Genomic DNA, 10,448 nt, shown 5'->3' with positions numbered 1-10,448 from the left:
CGAGGCACAGATCTGGGGAAGAGTACCAAAAAAATTGAAGCATTGGAGCATTGAAGGTCCCCAAGTACACAGTGGTCTCCATCATTCTTAATTGGAAGAAGTTTGGAACCACCAAGACTCCTTCTAGAGCTGGCCGCCAGGCCAAACTGAGCAATTGGGGGAGAAGGGCCTTGGTCAGGGAGGTGACCAAGAACACAATGGCCACTCTGACAGAGCTCCAGAGTTCCTCATTGGAGTTGGGAGAACCTTCCAGAAGGACAACAATCTCTGCATCACTCCACCAATCAGGCCTTTTTGGTAGAGTGGCCAGACGGAAGCTGCTCCTCAGTAAAAAGCACGACAGCCCACTTGGATTTTGATGAAACCAAGATTGAACTCTTTGGCCTGAATGCCATGCATCACATCTGGAGGAAACCTGGCACTATCTCTACGGTGAAGCATGGTGATGGCAGCGTCATGCTGACTAGTCAAGGATCATATCACCTCCACCTTACCTGTCACCGTAGACCCACCGCAATTTGCATACCGCCCCAATAGGTCCACAGACAGTGCAGTGTGATGCCGATTCCATCATCTCATCTGGACAAGAGGAATACCTATGTAAGAATGCCGTTCATTGACTACAGCTCAGCATGCAACACCATTGTACCATCCAAGCTCATCATTAAGCTTGATCCCCTGGGTTTCAACCCCCGCCCTGTGCGATTGAGTCCTGGACTCCCTGGTGGATCATTAGCAAACATTTCTACAAACTTGTTTTTGCTTTGTCATCATGGGGTATTGTGTGTAAATTGATGAGGAAGAAAATTTAATACATTTTAGAATAAGGCTGTAACGTAACAGAATGTTAAAAAAAAGTAAAGTGCTCTGAATACTTTCCGAATGCACTGTATATCATGTGCCTCTACACCTATAGTCAAACATGATTTTGCCAGAGGGAAATCGGCTGAACCAGCTGTCTCAGCAGTTATTTAAATTGTATCATCATTCGTTAACTACTGATCCCATACATTGGCAATACAAAATGGCTACTCACTCTTTATTACAGCTACTACTATTCCATTCAGGTAAAAAGATTTAGAAACAATTTTTGCATTTATTTTTCCCCTAAACAAAAATGAAATCCTCAATCAGTTATGTTACAAGTCTGGAAATGTATGACTTTTACAATACTGTGTTTACTAATGTGTAAAGAACATGGGTTTATTTATATTTAAAAAATTTATTTATTGACATTTCTTCATTCCATCATAAGTAAAAACGATTCACCCAATTCAAGTCACATCATGCCACTAAAAAGCTGAAGACAAGCCACAGAGTATTTTCGTCAATATGTCCATATTTGAAACCTAAATACGAGTCATCACTGGTTCCTCAGTTGGTCTTTAGAGTGATGAGATGCACTTTTTCTGTGAAGAAGTCCATGCCCCGAGCCTTCTCTCTGTCTGTGAGGGCATCCAGTGACTGCAGCAACTCTATATCACAGCTCTTCCCTGGAATTAAAAACACAATCACACATGGAAACTAATCACTAAATCCTCCACGACGATGTACACATCACATTTATTTCTATGTAGTTTGATCTGAAAAATCAAATACGGACAGAATTACAATCACAGAGACAATCTCCGCCATGAAACAACTTACCAAATAGACTTTGCACTTGCTCGTCGGGCACAAAAAAAGGAGGACCTAAAGAAAAAGGGGTATTCACTTTAACTCGGATGCACTTACAAGTGACACGCAAGTACTCTGCGGTCTAATACAAATAGCATATCATCATGAGCTACAATGCTAGCTACGGGAAAAGCTGTTACCTTTGTACACTTCCGGGTTGTAGAGCAAAGTGTCCAAGAGGTATCGGCAGTCCTTGTCCATTAACGACGTGATCAGAGCCGCGTACCTGTTACATACAGAAACGACAGAGTTTGCCATCAGCCAAAGACTCTTCCCATCATGCCATGCTCTGTTCTCATGTTGACTTTCAGAAGAAAATTAAGTTCATGTGGTCATACTTCTGTCTGTCCCGTGGGTTGATGGCCACCAAGGAGCCTCTGTCCCAAATCCCTCCAAACTGACCCTCAATGGCACTGTTATACAAAGTGAGAGGATGTCATACTGTAAATGGCCTCCTCCTTCTGACCCAGTCAAAAGAGAAAATGTACTGATAATAGTTTAGACTCTTACCTGGAGAAATTGTATAGATCACATTGGTACAAGGAGATATTTCTCTCTGAGCTCTGTGGAAGAAAAGCATACGAACCACACAAGTTAAACGCACTGCAACGTTAGCTCTTCCGCTATTGGAACATGACGGTGCGTATTGGCAGCAGTCTTAAAATCATTCTATGGACTCCTTTCACAAACACCAATCATTATCTATGCTGGATCCGTTGCTGGTATGAAAAAAATCCAAGACTTTGAACTTCTAGGTTAAGAATGCATTGCTTCCCCTATACACCACCACAGCAATTGTTGGTTTTCATGCGTAGATGTATGCCTCAGGAAGACCACATCCGCAGGAAGAACCCCACACTGCCACCGCTGCTGAAAGAAAATCCTCCGACACCTTGTAACATCTCGTCTTCCACATACTCCTCCATTGTAGCGTCATAGCAGCCAACCCAGCCGCTCTCTGGCACACAGTACCTTGTAAACCTTGGCTCCAGGTAATGCAGAAACGGTCTCTTCACTGTAAGTCATGTTACTCTCCTCAAAGAACTGCTTGATGGCCTTCTCTGCAATCTCCACCCCTACAACAGAATGGCCCATATCAGCCAGCCTGGAGTCGAACACGTGGTAGAAGACAGTGAAGTCAAAGGTCATTTATGGGATGTTAATTCATGAACTGTGACTTTCACTAGTTAATGTTAATTGAGAACACACGTTTGTTTGTAATGCACATCGCTTACCATTTCATGTCCAGAGCTTTCCCACATAGAGGGAAGAAGAACTTAACTCCCTTCCGTCCGTCGAGAACTTTCTCAATATTACTCTCCAGCATCCTGGAAATATAATCAAATTCATCATATGAAGTTTACCTTATGGGCCTAGGAATAACATGCATTTAATACAAGCATGAATTCACTCTTTAAGCCACGTCATTGTAAGGTAAAATAAAAGAGATCCTTACTTGTTTACGTGGGGCCGGTGCCAGCCTGTTTGGTCTTCCCTCCACCGTTCCTCCCACTCTCCCAGGGCCATCACTCTGTCCGCCTGGGCTGACAACATTTTGTTTGTCTGACACCAACTAGAGTTGGTCAATGAGGGGAGAACAAAGAGAAAGGATAGGTGAAAATGACCTCTGTCACACAACTGATCCAGAGAGGGAGTTCACGGGTGGTATTCTATATGCACGCTCACAGACACACGAGTAAAAACAGTCAATGTGGACTGTGCCAGGCTAATTGTATGGAATTGTGTCATGTCATTGTGACTCATGATCATTACGTGTGAAAGACTAGGGGTGTGCACTTTGAGGCAAAAACTACAGATAAGGTTGGAAGACTTTGGGCTTTTCATATAAAAAAGGCTCTTTGTGCACCTACCAATGCTTAGGGTCATTTGTCAATTGTGCAGGTCAGTCTGTTGAGATATTGTCCCTAAAGTGGAGAACACTACTAAAGGGACATGGAGTAGTCCAGACTCCAGACTGACCTAGTACTGGTCAATCATATGCTGATCAGGTGTGTCAAAGACCAGTGTAGGCCTATTCATGAGCAGAATTGCCTATAAACTGATCATGTTTAGACACGGTGGCCTAAACATGATCCAAAGAACAGCTATCATTCAGGATAAACCATAATTTCACAGGCAACTTCATAGGAAATACAACAGCATGGGATTTTGTAAAGGAACCTCCCCCTATAACACCGATCACCAGAGAATGAATTTCATAATCTTGCTGTAGACATTTAGAAATGAGTAAGTGGGCGTATTATTACGATTGTGTTACGCAAGTTTAGTAGGCCCAAATAGTAGTCCTGTAAACAGAGCAGCAATTATATCGAATGCATTAGTTACTTTAGCAGTGTGTATTGAAAATAGGTTGCCGTGCGCAGTCTTTCTCTAAACCAACCCCGATTCGATGTAACGAATCAGCTTACCTAAGCTTCCCGCCAAGCATAAACATTACGCTGACGAACATAACTGAACTCGACTCGTACAACATGTCCACGATCGTCGCTTACCTTCTCAAAAATGTTGATATCGATTTATACGTGATCTTCACCGAGCCACAGCCAATGAGTTGCACTACTGGTGTGGGAGGAGCCTTTGTCAACACTGCTCTCCACGTGATCGACAGCGGATGTTCATTTCAAAGGAGATGCTTTTCCCCCGCTCAACTTTCGTCCTCAGCCACGCAAAGAGCAGAATACAAAATGTACCCTAGTACAATTTATGTGACAGTACTGTATCTCTTACTAGTTTAAATATGAAATCCTTGCTCGAATCCCACTGAAAAAGGAACCATTCTGGAGTAGTCATGACAAATATCGGCAGCAGTTGATGTTAAGGGATCACGTAATTACACTGTAGCACAGGTATTACAATTAATTGTAATAATTCAGTTACACTGTAACAACAACATGTAACTGGTGGTAATCGCAGTCTGTAATTATTGGGATGTAACAACGGAATGCTTGTTATCATGCTTGTTACAAATGTTAAAGTTTTTGAAAGCATCTCAATACCCATATTTCAGCCTTCCCAGGTTGTAAGTGTTAGCCAATTGAAAACCGACCACCTCATTGACACAACTCTGCAGTAAAGGGCTCTGAAGTCTGATGCCCAGGCCCAATGGCAAAAACGGGTTCACAAACGGTTCACATGAAAAACTACTTTAAATTGTTACATCTTTAAAATTACTTTAAGCATCAATTCAACCATTTTAGACACATTAATAAAAATTGTGAGATAGTAATGCTAGATAGTGCTTGTCAAATTGTAAACCTATTAAGATTAGTTGAATAATGGTTTATAAATCCACTTAAAATGATCAAAGACAAATTCTTATTCCATAATTTAACTTTCCAAGAGTTTCACTCTTTAGGAACAGTCTCCCTTTTGGAAGCATCATGTTAAGATCTGCCCATCTGCACAACACGCTTAAAATAAGGACAACCTACAACGTGCCCACGTGTTGATACTGACATTATGTTACAGTGTGAAAGAATGGGGTCGAGTTCGAAGGTCAGTGTGCAGAATCAAGACATGAAAGATTGCAGCGAAAGAAACAATGTTGTAGGTCAAAAATGTAAATACAGGAGAGAGAAAGTTTTCTCCAGTGTGCCAGTGGCCATTGTAGGTGAGCAATTGCCCACTGAAGTCGGTTACAACGCCAATTCAGTCAATTCAAGACCCTGGTGAGGGCAATGAGCATGCAGATGAGCTTCCCTGAGACGATATCCTTTTGTTGTTTCCTCAGCTGTCTGGATGGTTAGTGTCAGATGATCCTGCAGGTGAAGAAGCCGGATGTGGTCCTGGGCTGGCGTGGTTACACGTGGTGAGGCCGGGTGGACGTACTGCCAAATTCTCTAAAATGACGTTGGAGGCTGCTTAAGGTAGAGAAATTAACTTCCATTTTTTTGGGAACAGCTCTGGTGGACATTCCTGCAGTCAGCATGCCAATTGCACACTCCCTCAATACATTTATGGCATTGTGTTGTATGACAAAACTGCACATTTTAAAGCTATGCCTAACAAGCTAAACTACAGTGTTTTCAGAAAGTATTCGGACCCCTTGACATTTTACACATTTTATTAAGTTACAGCATTATTCTAAAATTGATTAAATAAAATGTTTTCCTCATACATCTACACACAATACCCCATAATGACAAAGCAAAAACAGGTTCTTAGACATTTTAACAAATTAATTCAAATCAAAAACAGAAATTCCTTATTTATCTAATTATTCAGACCCTTTGCTACGAGACTCAAAATTGAACTCAGGTGCATCCTGTTTCCAATGAATATCCTTGAGATGTTTCTACAACTTGATTGGAGTCCACCTGTGGTGAATTAAACTGATTGGACATGATTTGGAAAAGCACACACCTGTTGACAGTGCATGTCAGAACAAAAACCAAGCCATGAGGTTGAAGGAATTGTCTGTAGAACTGTAGAAAGGATTGTGTCAAAGCACAGATCTGGGTATCAAAAAATGTCTGCAACATTGAAGGTCCCCAAGGACACAGTGGCCTCCATCATTCTTAAATGGAAGAAGTTTGGAACCACCAAAACTCTTCCTAGAGCTGGCTGCCCGGCGACACTGAGCAATCATGAAAGAAAGGCCTTGGTCATGGAGGTGACCAAGATCCCTAGCTCCAGAGTTGATCTGTGGAGATGAAAGAAATAATATGTTTATAAAAGTTAAGGAAAATGTTTATATCTTTTATATTTATGTTTAACTCACATAATATTTTGAAATTTACATTTAAAAGTATGCAATAAGGTTTCTGTCGTAGAATACATGAGTCAAAAACGACAGATATTTAAAGTATTTATATAGCTTCCGAAATCTTTTAAAAAAATGTTTTGTACAATTTTTAGTACCAAGTTGGCTGCTAAGTGGCTTCAGTCAATACATTGTCCCCTGTCAGTCATCCAGTGTTTATACACAACATTGATAATAACTAGTGTCACGATCGTCGTCAAGGAAATTACCGGACCAAGGTGTAGCGTGGTCAACATACATACTTTTATTTTAAATGTCGCCAACAAAAACAATATACAACAAAACGAACTTGAAGCTCTGTAAGGCTATACGTGCCACGAACAAAGACAACAACCCACAAATGAGAAAAGTAAAAAAGGCTGCCTAAGTATGGTTCCCAATCAGAGACAACAATAGACAGCTGTCCCTGATTGAGAATCATACCCGGCCAAAAACAAAGAACCAGAAAGCATAGACTTTCTCACCCGAGTCACACCGTGACCAAACAAACATAGAGAATAAAAGGATCTCTACGGTCAGGGCGTGACAACAAGGGGTAATGCAGTTTATATGCTAAATAGTCATACATTCTTCTTCTTTACCACAGATTGCCACAAGGTCTCAGACTCCAGGATGGGAAATGCTTACAAGAAAGAAACAGAGTTGTCCGAGACAGAGTTGGCAATTTCCATTGTTACTTGTAATGTCAAAAAGGGAAGAAAAAGACAATCCCATTTTTCCAAATGAGCCATCTAAGCTACTTACCATACTATAGGCAAAAGATATGAGACATCACTAGAATAGTTATTTTTATGTTATTGAGAAAGGCTATGTATCTTTGATTAATCCAATTAATCTATTAATCGAACAATAAAATGTTGCAATAAAGTTGACTAAAATAGAAACTCGTATTTTATTTGTATGTATTTTTACTTGTTAATAATATAGAAATTGCTCAAAGGTAACTATAAAGTTACACTTCACTTTAACACTTTAAAATAGAAAAATCTTGTTTAACAACTAGCGACAACCTTACTTTTGCAGATATTACAGATATGTACTCTGTGGTGTTGTGAAGGAAATGTTACTTTGTGTATCTTGTATTTGGTGTCATAAACAATCCTTGGTTCCTGCCTATGTCTGGTAGAGATATTACACTATTTGGCAGAACACCCAGAATATGTTCTATAAATTAAGACAGGAGATGTGCCAGACACATGGAACCAGCCCTATGAATAACAATGTAATAACAATGGATGTATGCAGATATTACATGTACTCTGTGCACTAGTGTGTTCATTTTCTCACTCGGATGGTGCTTCCGGAAGCCTTAAAATAATGGCCAGGTTGTCAGGATGGCTAATGTACTATAAAAGTACACATTAATTTCAAGTAAGTACCCCTCAATATACACTTCATTTTAACTATCTAAATCCTGTGTAACACCTAGTATTTACATTGTACTTCTGTAGATATTACATGGTGTATTTGTGGTTGTATTGTCTCACTTGGATGGCAAGAGGTTCAGGTTTTCATAAGAGTAATGTACAGATTAATTATAAATTATTTTTTGTTATAATCTGGGATGACACCCGTATGTAGACCCCAGTCAGTGAGGTTGACCTACACAATATATACAAAAGTATGTGGACACCCATACAAACGAATGGATTCGGCTATTTCAGCCTCACCCGTTGCCGACAGGTGTATAAAATTGAGTACACAGCCAAGCAGTCTCCATAGACAAATATTGGCAGTAGAATGGCCTTACTGAAGAGCTCAGTGACTTTAAAGTGGCACCGTCATAGGATGTCAGTGCATCAAATTTCTGCCTTGCTAGATCTGCCCCGGTCAACTGTAAGTGGAAATGTCTAGGAGCAACAACGGCTCAGCCGCGAAGTGGTAGGCCACACAAGCTCAGAGAATGGGACCGGCGAGTGCTGAAGCGTGTAGCTCATAAAAATGGTCTGTCCTCAGTTACAACACTCAATACCTGTAAGGAACGTCGCTGGAGAAGAGAAGTAGGTACGGTGAGTTGACATTTAGTTTGAAACGGACAACTCTCCTTCCAGACTCACATTAAGCATATCCAATCCAAAATTAAATCTAGAATCAGCTTCCTATTTCGCAACAAAGCCTCCTTCACTCATGCTGCCAAACATACCCTCGTAAAACTGACTATCCTACCGATCCTTGACTTCAGCAATGTCATTTACAAAATAGCCTCCAACACTCTACTCAGCAAACTGGATGTAGTCTATCACAGTGCCATCCGTTTTGTCACCAAAGCCCGATATACTACCCACCACTACGACCTGTATGTTCTCGTTGGCTGGCCCTCAGTACATATTTGTCGCCAAACCCACTGGCAACAGGTCATCTATAAGTCTTTGCTAGGTTAAAGCCCCACATTATCTCAGCTCACTTGTCACCATAGCAACACCCACCTGTAGCACGAGCTCCAGCAGGAATATTTCACTGGTCATCCCCAAAGCCAACACTTCCTTTGGATGCCTTTCCTTCCAGTTCTCTGCTGCCAATGACTGAAACAAATTTCAAAAATCCCTGAAGCTGGGGTCTTATATCTCCCTCTCTAACTTTAAGCATCAGCTGTCAGAGCAGCTTACCGATCACTTTACCTGTACACAGCCCATCTGTAAATAGCCCAGCCAACTACCATATTGTTATTTATCCTCTTGCTCTTTTGCACCCCAGTTTCTCTACTTGCACATTCATCATCTGCGCATGTAATACTCCAGTAGTAATGCTAAATTGTAATTATTTCGCCTCTGCGTGTAAGGTCCTGGGTGTCATGAGGCTGAAATCAGGCGCAGGAAAGCAGAGAGTTCAATAAAGTGCTCCTTTAATGCACACACGGTGAACCACGACCACTCCACTTTTGGGTGCTCAAACAAAATGCCCCAGACACAGGGAATGAAAACAGTCTAGCACTAAATACACAAACACGTTCGTCTGTAGCAAACACCAGGGTTACAATGATCAATCCCGCACAAAGAAACGGGCGGGCCAGCTGACTAATAAAGCCCAACTAATTACAACAAACTCAAAGCAGGTGTAATCAATAAACACATAAGGAGGGGGAGAAAAGTAGGCCGGCAACTACGACCGCAGAGCGCCACCCGAACGGGAAGGGGAGCCACGGGAAGGGGAGCCACGGGAAGAGGAGCCACCTTCGGTTGGTGTCGTGACACTGCGGCCTATTTATTGCCTACCTACCCACTCTTCTACATTTGTACACACTGTACATAGATTTTTCTATTGTGTTATTGACTGTACGTTTGTTTATATGTAAATTTGTGTTGTTGCTTTTGTCGCACTGCTTTGCTTTATCTTGGCCAGGTCACAGTTGTAAATGAGAACTTGTTCTCAACTGGCCTGCCTGGTTAAATAAAGGTGAAATAAAAAATAAACAAATAAAATAGTCTTTCTAAATATAGGTTTTTGCCAATTTGCAATTTATTCACTGTACATATGGACATACTGGACTTCTTCATTGTAAAACAAAATGCACTTGAAAACGACCTTCCAACATCTCCCTTGGCTACTAAGGTCATGCTATTTACGGAATGCAACTGAGAAATGTATGTTTTTTCCCCCTCATTCTTACACTGACACTTATCTAATGAGGAGTGTGTCTCCTACGGTTTCAGATCATCAATTATGTATAAAAAAAATCCAATCCAATCTCATGAATATAAATTAAACCTTTTGTGCTTTGAAATATAATTTGCGTGTTGTGCTTTGACATAGAATTAAGATCATATCATTTAAGGATATTATGAAGCTGAGCAATTATTCTAACGGTGTTTTATTTTGATGAGCCTACACACTGGCTCATTGTGTGGAGTACGATGCAGTCAGGGTGTTTGGAACACAAGTTCATCCCAAATGTAGCCTACTTTGTTTACATTTGGAGAGAAAGCATCCTGGAATCACGTTGAAACTGTGACAGATGCTGTTTCTAATCTGCAGACAGCCTGCACAGCGT

At 41.0% G+C, this 10,448-nt stretch overlaps 1 protein-coding gene across 2 annotated transcripts; it reads right to left on the bottom strand.

The window, feature by feature from the left end:
• Positions 1–1,202: 1,202 nt before the first annotated feature.
• LOC118398278 (probable thiopurine S-methyltransferase) lies at positions 1,203–4,303 on the bottom strand. Of its 2 annotated transcripts, none has more exons than XM_035793466.2 (9): positions 4,191–4,303; positions 3,134–3,250; positions 2,913–3,005; positions 2,650–2,782; positions 2,188–2,240; positions 2,016–2,090; positions 1,818–1,903; positions 1,648–1,692; positions 1,203–1,493 (listed from the first exon to the last, which is right to left on the bottom strand). In XM_035793466.2, exons 2-9 carry the CDS (start codon positions 3,229–3,231, stop codon positions 1,375–1,377), a joined length of 702 nt encoding a protein of 233 aa, XP_035649359.1. In that variant the 5' UTR covers positions 3,232–3,250; positions 4,191–4,303; the 3' UTR covers positions 1,203–1,374. The 2 variants fall into 2 exon arrangements, with proteins under 2 accessions (XP_035649359.1, XP_035649358.1); XM_035793465.2 differs by having other exon boundaries at positions 4,107–4,202.
• Positions 4,304–10,448: the final 6,145 nt, after the last annotated feature.

This window comes from Oncorhynchus keta, chromosome 19 (assembly GCF_023373465.1).
Source record: "Oncorhynchus keta strain PuntledgeMale-10-30-2019 chromosome 19, Oket_V2, whole genome shotgun sequence".
NCBI classification, from domain to species: domain Eukaryota; kingdom Metazoa; phylum Chordata; class Actinopteri; order Salmoniformes; family Salmonidae; genus Oncorhynchus; species Oncorhynchus keta.
Note: the sequence above shows the minus strand (reverse complement) of the source record. Positions and strands in the feature narration are given on the sequence as shown.

Bases quoted from the DNA above. Each gene is read 5' to 3' on its own strand.
- LOC118398278 (XM_035793465.2), bottom strand. From the start codon at position 4,171: ATGTTGTACGAGTCGAGTTCAGTTATGTTCGTCAGCGTAATGTTTATG. The intron at 2,091-2,187 runs GTAAGAGTCTAA...TTTGTATAACAG, and splicing joins GATCTATACAATTTCTCCAG to TGCCATTGAGGGTCAGTTTG. The intron at 1,904-2,015 runs GTATGACCACAT...TGTATGTAACAG, and splicing joins AACCCACGGGACAGACAGAA to GTACGCGGCTCTGATCACGT.